The sequence below is a fragment of the Petromyzon marinus genome, chromosome 46, assembly GCF_048934315.1.
Source record: "Petromyzon marinus isolate PM22_M1 ecotype Great Lakes invasive population chromosome 46, UKy_Petmar_22M1.pri1.0, whole genome shotgun sequence".
Lineage (NCBI taxonomy): Eukaryota > Metazoa > Chordata > Hyperoartia > Petromyzontiformes > Petromyzontidae > Petromyzon > Petromyzon marinus.
The window spans coordinates 11,440,986-11,459,158 of NC_133712.1; the positions used below are offsets into that span (position 1 = coordinate 11,440,986).

The 18,173-nt window shown below is 47.7% G+C and overlaps 1 protein-coding gene across 5 annotated transcripts in view; it reads left to right on the forward strand.

Annotated features, from left to right (window-relative positions):
* Nucleotides 1–18,173, forward strand: part of LOC116952250 (uncharacterized) — a 285,282-nt gene that overhangs the window by 181,778 nt on the left and 85,331 nt on the right. For all 5 annotated transcript variants that reach the window (XM_076074171.1, XM_032971438.2, XM_076074168.1 and 2 more), the window contains 3 exons: nt 467–489; nt 14,220–14,303; nt 14,583–14,648. In XM_076074171.1, coding sequence (XP_075930286.1) covers nt 467–489; nt 14,220–14,303; nt 14,583–14,648 — 173 coding nt within the window. The remainder of the gene's footprint in view (nt 1–466; nt 490–14,219; nt 14,304–14,582; nt 14,649–18,173) is intronic.

Here is an 18,173-nt window from a genome sequence, read left to right on the forward strand (position 1 = left end):
GTACACCAGGAGATATAGTCTGGCGAGCACCCCCTCCTGACCCCTTTTGTCTTCCCAGTGCTGAAATGAATCGTCGTTCACCAGGTACTCATTTCAGGCTGAGGCAACCTAGAGAATGCCCAAGCCGGGTACATATTACAAAGAACCACTCTCATCGTTGTTGGCCAGGAATTGAATCGGGATAGTGGGATTGTAAAGTTAACCTTTATGGAAAAAGTTAAATCTAGAAAACACTCCGCTCCTAGGGGGAACCCTCTCTCGAGCTCTCTCTCTCTCTGTCCTCTCGAGTGGGAGGCTCTTCTACCAGCTGCGGCAATTTCAGGGCTGCACCTCTAGCTTCCTGTATGCTTGGATACAAGTGAGGAACCAATCATCACGTGGACGCGAGTGAGTGTTGGGTTATTCATCTCTCACAGCTCGGTGTGTGCCCACCGCTTAACCCTGAACTTGTCTCTTGTTTTCGCAGGAAGCAAAGGGCGACTTCTCAAGGTAAGGAAAGCGTCGATTCATTATATTTGCTATTTTCACGTGGCCGGGTAAGGCCCACTGAGCTATATACAGCTCTTTTGTCAGACGCGACTTGTCCATCACAAATGATAGCTCAACGAAGTGGCTTACCGCGTGCAATTTCATACCAGCAGCCAAATACTCTAAAGCGCACGTCGATTCGAAATGTGGAGGGGAAAAACCCCGGAGAAAAATCCACGTGATCACGGGGAGAGAGACACGCAAACTCCAAATATACAGCAGCAGCAGGCGTCAGGGTCGGGATCGAACCCACGACCTCCTGCACACCAGGCGAGGTAGTTAACATCTCACCACGGAGAGAGAGAGAGACACGCAAACTCCAAATATACAGCAGCAGGCGTCAGGGTCGGGATCGAACCCACGACCTCCTGCATACCAGGCGAGGTAGTTAACATCTCCTAGCCACCGTGATGATGATGAGAGAGAGACACGCAAACTCCAAATATACAGCAGCAGGCGTCAGGGTCGGGATCGAACCCACGACCTCCTGCATACCAGGCGAGGTAGTCAACATCTCACCACAGAGAGAGAGACACAGACTCCAAAAGTACAGCAGCAGGCACAAATGATAGCTCAACGAAGTGGCTTTATCATGTGGAACTTTATAGCAGCCAAATGCTCTCAACGCGTGATGTTCAGTCTAAATGTGCGGGGGGGAAACCGGAGGATCCGGAGAAAAATCCACGCGACCACGGGGAGAGAGAGACACGCAAACTCCAAATATGCAGGTGTCAGGGTCCGGAATCGAACGCACGACCTCCTGCATACCAGGCGAGGTAGTCAACATCTCGCCACCCTTCCTTGCTTTGATCGGTGGATCTTAAGTCGGGCCGAAAAACAAAAATTCGGAGCAAATTTTACACCGCTTCCTCGCGTTCGATGCAGTCGATTCATGCAATGCGATTTTGATTACGTGCCAAGATCCACCACGGCAGGAAAGGATTATGTGTAATGAATATCACGCTGGTCTTGCAATCAATTAATTGGGGGGGGGGGGTGGTTACAAAGTCACGTTGGACCGCCCTGTACATTTCCACATTTTTCCAGAATACAAAGCTGCACGCTTCTTTGCCGTAACGTCTCAGCTCTTGGTCTCTTTGTTTTTGACAATGTCCATGATTACGATCAATATGTCATTGCAGGAAATATACACCGATTAAAACGCATTCTTATTTCGACACACTGTGCGTGTTGCTTTTAAATCAGCAAGAACAAGTTACTCTCAGGTGCCTCATTATTTGATAATTTATCCCAGTTCGCGTTCGTGAATCGCCCGGGGCATACGTTGTTGCGTGTGTTGTCACAGCTTAAATAATTGATATAAATTGATTAAATTGGTACGGCCTTACTCCGCTGTATTTGTGTGTAAACATGTACGTGCCCGTCGGGAGCGGTATCGTAGTGGTTAGCGCTACGCTGCGCTACGAACCCAGCGATCCGGGTTCGATTCCCACTCACGTCCAAAACGAGTGACGATCATCTGAACCGGTCTCGGCTCTCCCCGAGGTCGACTCAGCCTTAAATGAGTTCCGGGTGCGGTGTGTAAACATCATCACTAGGGAGACGAAGGTGGCACGGGCGAGGTGCTGGCCACCCACCCCCTCGTGTGCCGTGCCAGCCTTCATAGGTGCTGCTCGCTAACAGCACTTGCCCCAACAGTCTGTGAAGGCTGTACGGGGGATCTTTTTACGTGCCAGTGATGTGTGCAATAAACAGACGGTCGGAGCTATGCTGAAAGGTGTAGCCACATGGGGAAACTTGTAGCTCTTGCCACGTGTTGTTAGATAAACCGCCATATGGTATAATTATGAAAATACGGTGATGTAAGTGATGAGATCAATTGCCCTTTTCATCATGCCTAATCGGCTAATGCGGATTTGTTCAAATTGCGAAATGAAATGTCATTTAATCCATCGCACAATGGGTTTTCATAATCGACGTTATTTCATTTCGGCAATTAAATAAAACACCGCCGTTGTCTGCGCTGGCATTCATTTCATTATTCGCCATAATTCTCCGACGGAGCGCATGCTATGGGATAATTGCTTCGCCCTTGCTTAAATTTACGCGCGCGCACACACACATGCCGAGCAGAATCAGAATATTTATTTAACCTGGAGGAATCCGATGAGCCATGAAGCTCTTTTTCACAGATGTCCCGTAAGGGGGGGCACGGGGGCGTCGGCAAGTTACATCAACAAACAATACTTTTGTTTAAACTACATGACAGCAAGATAGAGAAAGAATACGTTAGCAAGTTGCGATGAATAAATATGAAGAAAATAAATAGAAAGTAATCCAGCGATTGCATGTGCAGGGTGCTTCAAAACAATGTTAACACTAATGGGAAAATAACGGATAATACACTGTAACATACTTGATTTGAAGCTTTCGTGACTGCAGGAATTACTCTTTCGTTCTTTCGGTAAAGTAACGTAGAAAGAAAATAAATAAAATAATAGCACACGACGTTTCGATTGCAACACAAGCAACCGTCATCAGGTAGAACTAAATTTGAGAGAGACAACGCAAATGTAGTTCTGCCTGATGACGGTTGCTTGTGTTGCAATCGAAACGTCGTACTCTATTATTCAATTTATTTTCTTCCTACGTTACTTTACCGAAAGAACCGAAGAGTAACACTGTGACACGATAACAAATGTAACGTTAATAGCTTCAAAAAAACTCAAAGAGTCTCCCCCACGTGTTCGCCATCGTTGTCAACACGTGGCCTGGAATCTTCTCCGGGTGGTCTCCAGAGCCCGGAGGAGGCAGCAGCACATGTCACGTGGTGTTGTTGCACATTCTCGGAAGTGTTAACATTGTTTTGAAGCGCCCCGTGTTTGCTGCTGTCCTCGAGACCGTCGCCAGCTCACGGAAACCGTCCCCAGTGATGGGGCTGGGCCAGCGGTCGGGCAACCAACATAACAACAAGAGGCAATTTGTATTCGAATTCGGTGAAAGAAACAACAACAACAACAAAAAAAACCCCTCAATATTTCAAGAGCCACAATGCGGTGTCTGGTGAATACGAGACGGTGGTGGCCCTTAATAAATAACGCTCACGAAGCTGTCCCTCGAGAGAGAGAGCGAACCGCATGCACCCCTGAGACGCAGGTTGCCGACCCGTGTACTACAAGGCCTAAGAAGGGGTAATTTAAAGCGTGTCACCAACAATATGTGCCGTGGCGCAACCGTCCGCGAAATGATACACCGGGCGAAACTAACGGCCATCGCTCCAACGCCCGACTCTCATAAATCCATCCGCACGAGCTTCAAGGGTGACTGATGCTAATTCTTTGGTGGTGGTGGCGGCGGTGGTGGCCCTTAGGGGCTTCAGCTGGTGCATCTACCGGCCATCTCAGGTCAGCCAACCCATGGCACCTGGGTCCGTCCCGAGACCTCCTGCCAGCAGCGAGCCTTCGACAACTTCACGTGGCCTCAAAGTGCACCCGGCCTGGCACAGGTGCTGCGGTGACGTCACTGCCACTTCGTGGCAGGCGGCAGGGGGCATTGGTATCGGTTGTGGCGGCGGCGGCGATGCGCGCGGCTTGACTGTAATCCAGCGCTGTGGGGGGCCCAGCAGCGAGAGATGGTGGATTCACCGCGCACATCACGAAGCTCCCGCTCCCTTTGCCATGAGCGGGTGCCCAGGAGGAGCCCGCGGGTTCCCTGGTTCGTCAGGGGAAGGCGGCACGGCAAAAAAATGTGGAACTCCAATTGTTCCGTCTCTGCGGGATAGGGGGTGGGTTTTTTTCCCCTTCCTACTCACGCGCGAGATTTCTCCGGCTGCTCCGGTTTCCTCCCCCCGTCACACGTCAGCGCTCGTTTAAGTGGCCGATGACACCTTCATAGGCAGAGGATCGCAGATCTTGGACAATTGTTGGCGCTGGCTCATCGCGTGGCCTTGCTACCTTCCTGCTCGTCCGTGAGTCCTACCTGGATCCTCTTGAGCCGTCATATCGCTCTCTCTCTTTTGCTCTCTACGGCAGTTAGCGAGTACCGTTGGCGGCAGGGCGTTAGAGGTTCAAGCTGTTGATGTTTTTATTATTTGTGTTTGTTCCACGTGGAAAGTTAGGGAGGCGACGCCTCGCTTAGCCAGCTCGTTTCTCGCGCACTTGGCGGCTCGCACGCCCAGGGGTTCTTGTCTCACGGCACGCGCCGGAGTTGTTGCCGGCCGGCAGGCTGGCGAGAGGGCGGGCGGGCGGATAGACCGGCAGGATGAGAGTGAATAATTTATAAGGAAGTGGGAGCGTTGGGGTTGGGGGAGTGTGTGTTGGGGTGGGGGGACTGTGGAGGGGTGTTTGTGGGGGGGAGTGTGGGGGGGGGGGAGTGGGGGGGGTGACCGTGTGGGGGAGGGGAGTGACCGTGTGACCGTGTGGGGTGACCGTGTGTGGGGGGGGGGTGACCGTGTGTGGGGGGGTGACCGTGTGGGGTGGGTGACCGTATGGGTGGGTGACCTGTGGGGGGGGGGGTGACCGTGTGGGGGGGGTGACCGTGTGGGGAGGGTGACCGTGTGGGGGGGTGACCGTGTGGGGTGGGTGACCGTATGGGTGGGTGACCTGTGGGGGGGGGGGGTGACCGTGTGGGGGGGTGACCTGTGGGGGGGGGTGACCGTGTGGGGGGGGTGACCGTGTGTGGGGGGGGGTGTGACCATAATAATATTTGCATTGTCTTTGAAACTGATTGGCCTACACCGCAGACAGCCTTCTTCATGGCCTTGTCCCACCAGTGTCAGCACCAGGACAATGCACGTATCAGAGCATTTATATCTCGGGGTGAGCAGCTATAGCATGGGACCTTTTTAGTGTTTGAACATCTTAAGACCTGTTTTATTGCCAGAAAGGGTAAAACCGATTTTTATTTTTCATCATTTTGGACTGCCAACAAGGTCCCATAGATATATTGTCTTTTCATCCAGGAAGATTTATGATTGAAACGGGATATTTGGACGATCGTTTTGTAAGTTTATTTAAGACCGCAACAGGAGGATTTTTCCACAAATATGTCTGTCGCCTGTTGATACTCGTGTAATTACTGGCGAAATGCCATACTCAATGTAAATGTTGTGGATTTACTCTCCAACACACTGGTGTGCTGTACTAGTAACTAACTGGCATGTTTTGTGTACGTGACAAACCTTACTAATTGACTGTGTCGAGTGGTGGCGGGTTTAACGACACATTTCTATTCATGCGATCTGACCCAAAAACCTCTATTATGGATAATCCAACGGAGTTGTCATTTTGTATATTTGTATATTGTTCGCGAACCCAGCGTTCTGCATCTGTCATCAATTAAACCCATCGCTGGCCACATAAATTATATCGAATTAAAATTGGTTTTAGGGAACCACAATAAATAAAAAGTCAACAGTGTCTCTAAAAGGAGCAAGAAAGCAGTGCTGCTTGTGTTGTCACATGGCCTTCCTTCCCGAGTCAGCCTTGGGTGGACATTCCACAATCCTCTGGCGGGATCGGTCCATCCATACAATGGTTACATTCCTTCCCAGCGGTGCATATTTGCTGAGCCCCCTTGATTCAGAGGGCTGAGTGCGACTCCCCGATCCGACTGCACGCGGGCAGCCTATCCCACTGTCAGCCTGCGTCCTCCGCCCAGGCGAGAAGCCTGGGCTTGGATGTCGAATTGTAAAAAAAATATATATAGACACGGCAGCGACTGATTAGCGTTGTCAGTGAGCTACATTCAATTGGACAATACGAGCTGCATCATTGAGGCATTTGCTTTAGTCTCCCGCCTCATTATATTGTATGAACATTATATTCAACATTATAATTTGTATTTTAAAATTTATATATATATTTTTTTAATTATATTAATTACAATATTAAAATATGTAGTTTTCCTCCGGCGCGTATAAACGCACAAAACGCAACATATTTCATCACTCGATTTGCAATGACTGCTTTCACGAGCTAATCCAGAATGGCTTTAACCCAAATGTGTACCGCCTTGGCCGTGTCCTGGCCGGAGTGAGGGTCCACTCCGCGCAGGTGAATGCCGCGGCGCAATCTGCAATTTCAGGTTGCAGTCTGCAACGGTGCAAAACCCCAATTACACCTGTGCCCCTTGGCGCGAGGTATTTATAGTTTGCGCAGGTGTGAGCTATTCCGCGTGTGCATGCAGGATCACACACACACATATAAATAGAGAGATAGAGAGAGCGCTCGGAGCGGTCATCATTGCGTACAGGGGATGGTCCGTAAGTGCGCCTCTTTGGTGCTTGGCAAGGGACGTGTACACGAGGCCGCGTATCGCATTTCGTTGCAAGCGTTGGCGATGTCACCTCTGTGCATTAACAGCCATTGTCACGGTTGGTTCACAATCAATGTGGATTGCAAGACATGCCGAGCTAAAGCCCTTTCTTTCACATGTCAACACATGTATGTACAGCCCTTTGTTAATCCACTGCTGGATGAATGCTTCGCAATGCAGTGTCGGTGAGCAATTGGACTGCCGAGGATATCACTCGCGACTGATGTTAGCCGTGGCCAAGGTGTCACACCTGGGTGGCGGGCTTCACAGCGCAACTTGGGCAGGCAAACGCTGGGAGCAGATTCAACTTGTTGAGTCTCGTCAGCGGTCAGGCCTCTCGTACAATCACTGCTGGGTTGCCTGATGTGACAAGGCAGAGTTATATCCACGCACTGGTGAAGCCAGTGGAGGGGGGGGGGTGGGGTGGCACGTGCCCCCCTCCCCCCCGAAATGATCCGATCGAAATGCCTCATTTCAATCGGATCATTGGGGGTTTATTAGTAATACATCGGCATTTTGCACTGCAACTGTGTAGCGTATTATGTCCCAGGGACTCTATGAGATGATAGGGCAATAGTCTGAGTCCATAATTGGCAATAAGTAACGGCAAAGCAGTTATAAGTGACTCAGAATTGTGCGCAGTTGATGATACAGTCCACGACTTCACAGAAGGCATTCATTCACCTTCAGCGAGCACGATGCCGATCACACAGCGCGGTTCGAATTCGACCCTCGATCGATCGCCAGATGCGTCGAATAAACAGCAAGGGACAAGTCCTTACTTACTAACAACTCCTCTATCATTTTTCATTGCTGAGGGGTTGCCCCCCCCCCCCCCCGCCTACCTGAAAAGCCTAGCTCCGCAATTGTATCCACGAAACACTGCTGAGCCCGTCGGCTGATGGACCAAAATGTTATTAAATGGGGTAAACAACTCCATAGTCAACATATTACCCACAATCCTTTTTTGTGTCTAGTTTCGTTGTCCTTACCCCCGGCACCTCCGGTTAGCACGGCTGGCTACGTACGGCGTGAAAGAAGGCGAACATACATACTCCACCGTGAGAGCGTCTAATGATTTGGTGCAATCGGCTGTGTTTGTTGTTGTGTTGTCACTAATGCCGTGCCATTTATTGCTTGCAGTGAGGGCAGTCGAATTTGATTTTCTTTTTCCTCCGGATCGCCCAAACATAATAAATCCAACCTCTGAATTTATCTCCCTGCAATTGACTCCCATTGTGGTGTCAGCTTGAAGTGTAACCGATAACAAATCGTGACTATAAAAGACAAGAAGCAAGACAAACTGGTTTATTTTTTACTCCCCGTCGTAAAAAATGTTTCTATTCTTAGTGAACATGTCTGCAACCAATGGGAGGCACCCACATTGTGCTGGTGACTGATGCAGTGGTGGAAATTGCACATTCCCATAGAGCAGGGGTGGGGAACATTTTTTTCTGCCAAGGGCCATTTGGATATTTATAACATCATTCGCGGGCCATATAAAATTATCAACTTAAAAATTAGCCCGTTATATTTGGTCAAACGTTTAATTAACTCGCCCCTAATGCGATGGCTGGAACTGCTTCTCTTTAGCGAGGTGTGGTGATGTTAGCTGGTATTGACGATGGCGAGGCGTGTGATGATGTTAGCCGGTATTGATGATGTTGCTACTCGCAACTGCTTTTCCAGGTTTGCTCTCCTAGATTTATTGAATTTCGAGTCCCGCCTGTGGTTGCCTTGGCAGGGCCCGAGACCAAATGATTTCACGGGCCTCATACGGCCCGTGGGCCGGACGATCCCCACCCCTGCCATAGAGGGTGACATTCTCTCCGTAGCATGAACACTGTTGACATCTGTACGTGTACTGTATGCACGTTGAACTTCTTTCGCACCGTACGTATCCAGCCTTGCTAATCGGAGGTGCCGGGGGGCAGGGGGGTCACAACAAAACTAAACACAAAAAGCGGTTCTCAATAAATGTGGTGGTGATAGTGAATACAACAATGGGCCATGGGGGGGGGGGGGGGGGCCGGGGGGGGTAAGTACAACAGTGGCGACCTAAACAACACTGGTCTTAAAAATATAGATTCTTCTAAAACCCTAGAAGAGTTGTGTATTCGCGCCCCACCTAATTTTAGCCGCATTGCAAACCGTCGGTTGAGTGCAAGTGTAAGAGGAATGTATGAAATCGGCGAAGCTGAACCGTCATAACAGCGGCAAAACACCTGGGAAACTAAACTATGTTTTTTTATTTTACCAGGTAAGGCGCACTGAGCGAAACAGCTCTTTTTCAGAAGCAACCCTAGCTATAACAAATGATAGCTCAACGAAGTGGCTTCTCGTGGGGACACTTATAGCAGGCAAATCATCTACACGCATGTTTCTAAACGAGGAGGGGGAAAAACCGGAGAAAAATCTACGCGACCACGGGGGGAATGTGCAAAATCCAAATATACGACCTCCGGCATACCAGGCAAGGTAGTTAACATCTTGTCACCGTAGCTTATGAGCTCCACGCTTGTGCAAGTCGTCCTGCAGCCCCTAACCTAATGGGTAATGATTTCTTATTTGATCTATAAGGAGGTAATATGTCTCTTTCATACATAAATATCTCCATATTAAAAAATAACGTTTTTTTTAACACAACCCATCAGTGCCACAGCCTTCTGGTAGCACGGAATTCCTGCAGCCACTGATTCAGTGCAAGCAAACTGAGGGCTGGTTTAGACATAGTGTATAGTGTCTTGAAAAAAGAATAGGCTTTGACCTTTCCGGCAACAATGCTGGAGCTGTTGAGATTTACAAGTAAACGAGACACCTATTGCAAGGCATCATGTCTGCATTAACCACACATGCTCGTGGTAGAACATGCAAACACTGGTAAAAAAAGGGTCCCGTTGATACAGGAGCTCCTGTATTTACGAACGAATTAGGTGCCAGAGGTCTGTTCTGAGTCGATATGTTACTCCTCTCGATTCCAAACATGTTGTATGGCATGTCTACTAAGCACGGGGAATTGGCTTTAAAAGTTGTATAGTCTCCTGCAGATGTAGATGCCACTGGTTCTTCACGTTCTGCAGATGCCACCACCGCCATCTATTGCACGACGGTTGACCTTATGACTCTTGCTCCGGACAGGCAACTGGACATACGGACAGGTTTGTTCGTATCTCTGAAAGTTCGTAAGTCGAATGTTCGTAAGTAGAACCTGGGGCGACAGAGCCTTCTCTATAGCTGCCCCCTCACTTTGGAACTCTCTCCCAAAACAAATCCGTGACTGCACCGACCTTCCAGCGTTCAAATCATTGACTAAAACTCACCTTTTTAAAATTGATTTTAATGTTTTGCTAAGTTTGATGTGTTTTTAGTGTTTTTACCATTTGATGTTGTTTTCGCTGCTTTTATGATTTTATATAAAGTGTCTTTGAGTATTCAGAAAAGCGCTCACAAATAAAATGTATTATTATTATTAGAGTAGTCCCTGTCTACAGTGTCTTGTCAGCAGAGTTGGTGAATTCAATGCTGGTGAAGCGTAAGATGTTTACAGGCAAGGACTGGCCTCTCTGTTAGATATGGGTCCTAGTTCGATGCTTATTGTGTAATACGTAACAGAAAATAATTATTATCATTGTGGAAAATATAAACGCACAAATTTGTAATATTTATTTATGGAGGAATCCGGTGAGCTATAAAGCGGGTCAGAACGTTACAACAACAAACAATACAAAAAACATGATAGAAGTGGAAAGTATAGGAAAGGTAATCAAGTCACTAAAAAATACGTATAAAACTAAGCAATTAACTTACCAGGTAAAACCCACTGAGCTTTTAGCTTCTTTTTCAGACGCGACCTGCCCACAAATGCTAGCTCAACGAAGTAGCAGCCAAATACTGTCAATAACATAGAGCATACACTGCGTCATTATATCGGTCTAAAGACATACGAAGGAGACATTACCGCTAGGCCATGTCCACAACTCCTCTCGACACCGTGAATGTTCCCCCTTGATAATTAGCAATGCGAATTGGGGGCGCCGCGGTGGTGAGATGCTAACTACCTCGCCTGGTATGCAGGAGGTCGTGGGCTCGATCCCGACGCTAACGCCTGCTGCTGTATATTTGGAGTTTGCGTGTCTCTCTCTCATCATCATCATCACGGTGGCTAGGAGATGTTAACTACCTCGCCTGTTATACAGGAGGTCGTGGGTTCGATCCCGACACTAACGCCTGCTGCTGCTGTATATTTGGAGTTTGCACGTTCTCCCCATGGTCGCGTGGATTTTTCTGCGGGTTCTTTGTTTTTTTCCCTCCACATTTAGAAACACGCGTTTAGAGTATTTGGCTGCTAGAAATGTCCACGCGATAAGCGCACTTTGTTGAGCTGTCATTTGTGGCCAGGGCCGCTTCTGAAAAAGAGCTGTATAGCTCAGTGGGCCTTACTTAGTAAAATAAAAATATATATATTCATTTAGTTGAGTTTCGAATCCAGTTCGAACTGGCTTGAGCCTCCCAACTGATTCCCAAAAAACACGTGGAGGGCTACAACGGCTATGTAGGCTTAAACGTACATCTCCCTAGGAGCGATGGATTAACGGCACAATCAGCTGCGATCAGCGAGGCCTGACGAGCACAGTCTGTCTTACCCGTTGAGATTGGATAATCTTGAAATAAAGCCGCCTCATCCCATCACTTCTGCTGCTTTTGCTGCTCTTGCTGTTGCTGCTCCTGCAAGTATCATTCGTGCGTACGCATGGTACGCGTGTTGAATTTATTTCGCACCGTAAGTAGCCAACCGCGCTAATCGGAGGTGCGGGGGGGGAAGAACAATAAACTGAATGCAAAAAGCAGTCCTATGGACATCAGTTTTCTTCCATCTAGGTGATTTCAAAGTGCGTAACTCTAGTGGCTACCTAATATCGGAAGGAGGAGCGGTTCCAGATGGCCGCAGAAGCGCATCCGAGAGCGTGCGATGCGGCGACCGCCGTCTTTGTTTGACGGCTATACAAAGTTGCTGCTGCTTCGAGGATGTCCGCACTTCGCGTGATGGGCCGTGCTCCTTGAGAAGATCGGCGAGGTATTGCGGTTCAAAGTGGCTCCTCCTGCAGTTGCAGGGCCGTCGTCCTTTGGGGCTGGAACAGGGTGCAGCGGTGCGAAATTGCCCCGGTATTTTTAGTTAGTGCATCGTGGCACCCTAAAACATTTCTCAACGGGCGAGAAGAATACGAGCGAAAGTTAAATGAAAAGCAATTGTGCTCATTCGATTTGGAAATGCCGTATTGTCCGGTGTAAGATCACTCGAATAGACTTTCTTCGACAATGGCATACGACGGTGATATTACAGCCGTACCGCTTAATTCATGCAGGGTTGGCCTCGATTAATCTCAAGGTTGTTCTGGGCAGGAGAGTTCTGCTTGTGGTGTTTGGCGAGTTCCTGTTTTGAGTAAATGTGCTACTCAAGTGTCGTTTCATCGTGTTGTTATTTTTAAGAGTGTTTTATTGAACAAGACGATTCAGGTACACAACACAGAGGATATGAAAGGGAGTTGACACCAGCACGAACACAGTGCAAGGAAAACCTGTCTTAAACGTCACGTTTCAATAAACTGTTTAAATAAACTCTGCAACCCGCTGGTGTCTTTCTAAGCTCTGATACCCCAGTAGAAGAAGGGGGAGGAGGGGGGAGAAATGGTAGGGGAGGGGGTATCGTGTTGCTACTTAATGCAACCATACTTGCCATTTAAAATAAGAAATATCACAACCCAGCTAATGTTGACGATTGAAACCACCCAAAAGTATCATTCGTATGTCGTTCAAGAAAGTCTTGAGTGAAAAAAGATGTACGGGTATTTTTATTTTGGTGAAAAAGTTATTTTTTTGTTTGCTGTTGTGAGGACACAAGATTAAAGAGCACTTACTGTGTCATTCTCATTTTATGTACAATTAATTGTAGCCGACAAAAAAAACGCGGATTTATTCACGCAATCTGAATTTTAATAACGGGGTGTAAATAATTCAGCACTCGTAATGAAATCCCCCAGCGCCCGTCTGGAAACATGACCGATATTTCCTCGTGGCTTTCTCAAAGACTTGGCTGTCAAAGCAATCCAAGCCCCTTGTAGAGTTTTAAATAATATTGACATCACACCATCTTAGAACGGATGCACGCTTCCCATTGGAGGCATATGTTCAGTTTTTACATACATGAAATGTCTGTTTGTTTACCTTGGGGAAGGGGGATGCGAAATGAAGACCCGGAGCATTTTTCCCGTGCACGTATATTTATATATGTGTACACACATATTATATATGTGTACACACATATATACTCTTATTAATGTGCGTGCATGTGTGCTGTACTTAATGCATGTAAGTCCAACTGAGATTATTAGCACTCGTGTGTATGTTGAACTTCTTTCGCGCTGTGCGTAGCCAACCGCGCTAATCGGAGGTGTGGATGGAAGGACAACAAGCTTAACACAAAAAGCAGTTGTGAAAAAATGAGTTTTCAATCTAGATTATTTCAAAGTGCATAGTTCCAGTGGCTTCCTCATATCGGAAGGAAGAGCGTTCCAGATGGCCTCAGTAGCACGTTTGAAAGCGCGCCATGCAGCGACGGCCGTTGTTCGATGGCCAGCCATCATGACGACAAGTTGGGGCTCTCATTATTACACTGATCATGATTATTAGACGAATGATTTGGTCATATTGCTGAGGAGTTGGCAGTGGTGCACAAATGCAAAAAAACAACAAACCTCGACACATTTGTTCAATAGCACTATGGCCTTAAAAGTAAAACAATAAATATACAATAGGTGATTTTTCGGGCAATTGCCCTTCTTCATAGGAAACGTTACCTATTGTGAAACAAATATATTCTATGATGAAGGGCCATTGCCTGAAACGTCGTCTATTAGATATATATGTTTTTTCCCCTTTGAAGGCCACTGTTATTGACGAAAGTGCTGAAACATCTTGCCTGTCGGGTTTTACTAGCTGGTTGTCATATATGCTGAAATGTGTATACGTTGGTGTCAATAGCTGCGCCGGCACACCGTTCTATCCACGTTGGCGTGTGTTCAATCGGCTGTTGTTTTAAATCTGCGCACGTGTTTTCAAGTACGTTTGGCGAACGTTATCACCCTGAGTCGGTGACGGAAACTCCAGCTTACTGTGGGAATCGTACCCACGAACCTCCGGCATGCCGGGCGAGGAGGGAGTTCACGTCTCGCCACATCGGCACCCCCACGGGGCGGCTGCCTCGATTTCGGACCTCCGGTGCCACCGCCTCTCGCTCGACAACAACGAACGCTCTGACGCCCCCCACCCCCCCCCCCCCCCCGGAGCCGCGTGGCCACACTCCCACGCTTGCCGCGTCTCCTTTTTCAGCTCGCGTTTTCTTCTCCGTCTCCCCACAGCGTCGAAGCGGCCCAGAGGGATCTGAAGAAGCTGCCGGCGATTCCAACGCAGGCTCTGAAGGAGCATCCCTCCCTCTGCTACTGGTGAGCGGCCGGGGAGCGCCCGCTCACGAAGCGTGCTCGCTGCGTGAGTCTGCCGGTTTAACGCGTGGGCATTTTCGCCACCAGTGTTACTCGCGATAAAAAGGTGTTTGGGCGAGATCGCGTCTACCCTTGCCCGCGTTTGAATGCACATGGAGAGCGGTGGTTTCAGCGGTTAGCGCGCCACGCTGCGTGACCGATGTTTGAGCTGCCCTTAGTGGCGAACTGACACATCGCGTGCGTTCCATACCCACCCCCCCTCCACCCTTGTTTCTCTCCAAGCGAGGAGCGGGTGATTGAGAATTACCAGCGCCTTGTGGGCCTCACCCATGGACAAGCCATCGTCAAGTGAGTTTTACGCGCATCAACCTTCCCGACTTTTTATCCGTCGGCCTTCCCTGCAGTTTGATTGGATTTTAACGGCGCACTGCGAGTGCGATTATTACTGTCATTGCACTCGCAGGACGTGAAGTGAACGGTGGTGATGAAGTGAATGTGTCTGCAACCAATGGCAAGCCACCCACATTTTGCTGGTGACTCGGATCCAGTGGTGGAAACTGCACATTTTCAGAGAGGGGGAAAGTCTCTCTGGAGCACGAACACTGTTGGCATCTGTATGTACTGCATGTGTGTTGAACGTCTCTCGCACCGTACGTGGCCAACCTTGCCAAGCGGGGGGTGCGACAGGAGGACAACAAACTCAACGCAAAAAGCTGTTGCTCGAAGGAAATGAGTTTTCAATTTATATTCAAGAGTGCATCGCTCAAGTGGTTTCTTATTTACATATTACATTTTAGTTATTTTAGTCACAGGTCAGCTTTGTGTGGCTTCACAAGCTGCATTCATTTGGCATCCCCAAACTACGTCCGGGACATTTCGTCGCGCGGCGTGTGCAACATGCGGGTGTGATTCTTGTGCTCTCGTTGTTTTGTTGTTTCGTTTAGTGTGACACACACGTTGCTATTGTAATGTCACAGAGAGAAGCGCGGGGCATTCTCTGATCAGTGCGTTGATACTCAACGATCCTCGCGTGTCCTTGTGATCGCTCACTCAGAGCCACTTTGCGAGTAGCACAAATCACAATGCTCCTTTGCACACGGCAAATGCGCAGTGGCACCGAGATTGGGGTTAACTCAGAAGCACTTGCACAGTGTCACGTGATGCACACTTAGGTGCCGGGTTTTTTTGGGTCGTCGAAATTCCCACGATAACAGATGTAGCATTTGGGCCGCTTTTAATTCCAGGGCGGCCATTTCCGCATTGTTGTCGACTTTCAAAATAAGTGCAGGGTCGTGCTTCTGAAGAAGCACAATATGTCCAGTGTAGAAATGTACTCGCACAAAAAAAAGAACCCCACGGTTTATTTTTCTGGAAAGGACCGGATGAACGTCGCAGTCACTGCAGTGGCTCGTGCACTGTGCTAGGAAACCCAGGAACGTGAAAGATATATAATTCCCGAGTGCTTGTGCCCACGGCTGCCTTCAGATTAAGGGCAGTGTGAGCACATGGAATGTTAAATTAAGCTGTTATCAGCCACACCTGGTTTGGCTTACCAACGCATTCTCTACTCGGCGTGTGTGTGTGTGTGTGCTGTTGCCCTTCTGTATTGCAAGCAAACACAGACTGCTGCACAAAAACGTTGGGCTTATCCGGATTTCACATCTTAGAGATTGTGAGTGGCGGCAGGACGTTGATATGTTTGTTGCTCCTCATCGCAGCGTAGAGGTTCCTTTTTCCTCCTCTGGGATAGAAGAAACTTCACTCAAGCATTCTGTCTGGTTTCCTTACCACTGCAAAGGGCGTTTGAATTGGACAGTGTGGTCCAGATATCGTGTGACCATCCAATTGATTGACCCTGTAATAGAGGTTTTGGGTTAGGTCGCATCAATATAAATGTGTCCTTAAACCCGCCACCACCCCATACAGCCAATAAAGTAAGGGGTTTGTCACGTAAAACAGAACATGCCAATTCGTTACTGGTACAGCACAACAGTGTATTGGAGAGCCAAGCCACAACATTTACAATCCAAGTACGACGTTTCGCCAGCAATTACAACTAGCCTCATCAGGCGACAGCCAGAGTTGTGGCGAAATCCTCCTGTTTTGGTCTTAAAAAGAGGGATAAATGAACCTTATGGCGGTACCCCGAGGTACCATAGTACCCCGGCTTTCGCACGATGTCCGTGATGCAGTCGTTTTTAGTCTGTTGATGGTCAGCGATGCGGCCATCGCCTCGTCTCGACGAGCTGTACACAATGCACTGTTCAAAGTTGAATTTTTCGATAACGGATTTTTTTTTATGCTGTTTGGCGTTTTTTTTACATCGTGAAGCAGCACTGATTTTCGGATTGATTGGTACCGCAGTCGCAGAGTTAAGTACACTCCTGGAATTTAAAAAAAGTGTCCCAGAAATAAAATATTTCATTGACTCGGCCATTTTGGATTATTTGGTACCCCGGGGTACCGCAGTGAGGATCAAATGTGATGTCGTCACTTGTGTTGGGTGGTGGAGGGTTTAACGGCACATTTATAGTTACGTGATCTAACCCAACAACTTCTTATGGAAAATATTGGTCGCGAAAGCCTACGTGTTCATTTGATTGACCCCTATTTTTTTACCCCCCCCCCCGTGCATATTCATTTCTGTTTTAAATATTCCTTACAAAAAATATTACGTTTTGGATAATTAAATGGTGGGGGGGGGGGGGGTTTACAAAACATCTGGACCACCTTGTATATGAATACTTAAACAAGTATAAGATTGATTTAACACATAGGCTTTCGCAACCAATATTATCCATGATAAAGATTTTTTCGGGATAGATTGCGTAAATATAATTGTGTCGTTAAACCCGCGACCAAATGTTGTGGGTTTACTCCCTAGCACACCGGTGTCCTGAAGTAGTAACGGCACCTTACGACTTGGCTGTGGCTGGTGGTGGCGGGTTTAACAAGAAGAATAAGAAGAAGACATTACCCATACATTTATTTTATTTCTTCCTATGTGACTTTACTGAAAGAACCAAAGAGTATTACCCATAAAAGTAAAAATTATTTTTTTTTCGTCATTAGAGACCATCTTTGGGTGTTAGGCCTGTTAAATTGTAGAGCTATACTCCTCTAAAATGATCTCCGTTTAGGTAATTGAAATGCTTCGCGCATAAAGTTAGTATGCCAGGATTACTTCCACAGGGGTTGTGTCAATGTAAATAACTTCAAAAACGAAAAATACACAGAATGCCAATTAAGGAGGAAAATAATTAGATAAAAAACAGAAAATCTAATTAGGGGAGGAACATTGATGACCTCATCACGAAGGGGACATGATGATGACAGTCTGAGACAAAAGGTCGCTGAGGTTTATTGCTTGCGGGCCAGATTACACAGAGCTGTGCATAGCGCGGCTCAAAGACATCTTCTGCAAAGGCGCAAAAAGTCCTTCGCCATTCATTTCGGCGGGCTGATGAAAATTAATTGGCGCAAGTGAGCACGCTTTCGGCGGCCCTACAGTCTTCGCAGCTTGAGAAATTCACATTGAAACACATTGAAATTCGCATTGAAACTCACACTGAAATTCAAATACGAAATTCACATTGAAACACGTTTTTCGCAAGCTTGCTTCGGTAATACATGTCTGCTGGACATCCGTGAAGAAGAGCTTTTTGCTCATCGGATTCCTCCAGTGTGTATAGAGATTTTGATTCTGAAATGAAGATTCTGATGCCAAAGCAATTTGCTGCAGTTCGAGCTATCGATACTGCTCCCGATCAAAGCGAGCGGTGAGTCCCATCTATTTATACCGCTCGCGATCAAAACCAGCAGTGAAAAACTGGAGGGCCTGGAGAAAAATTCCACGCGACCACGGGTAGAACA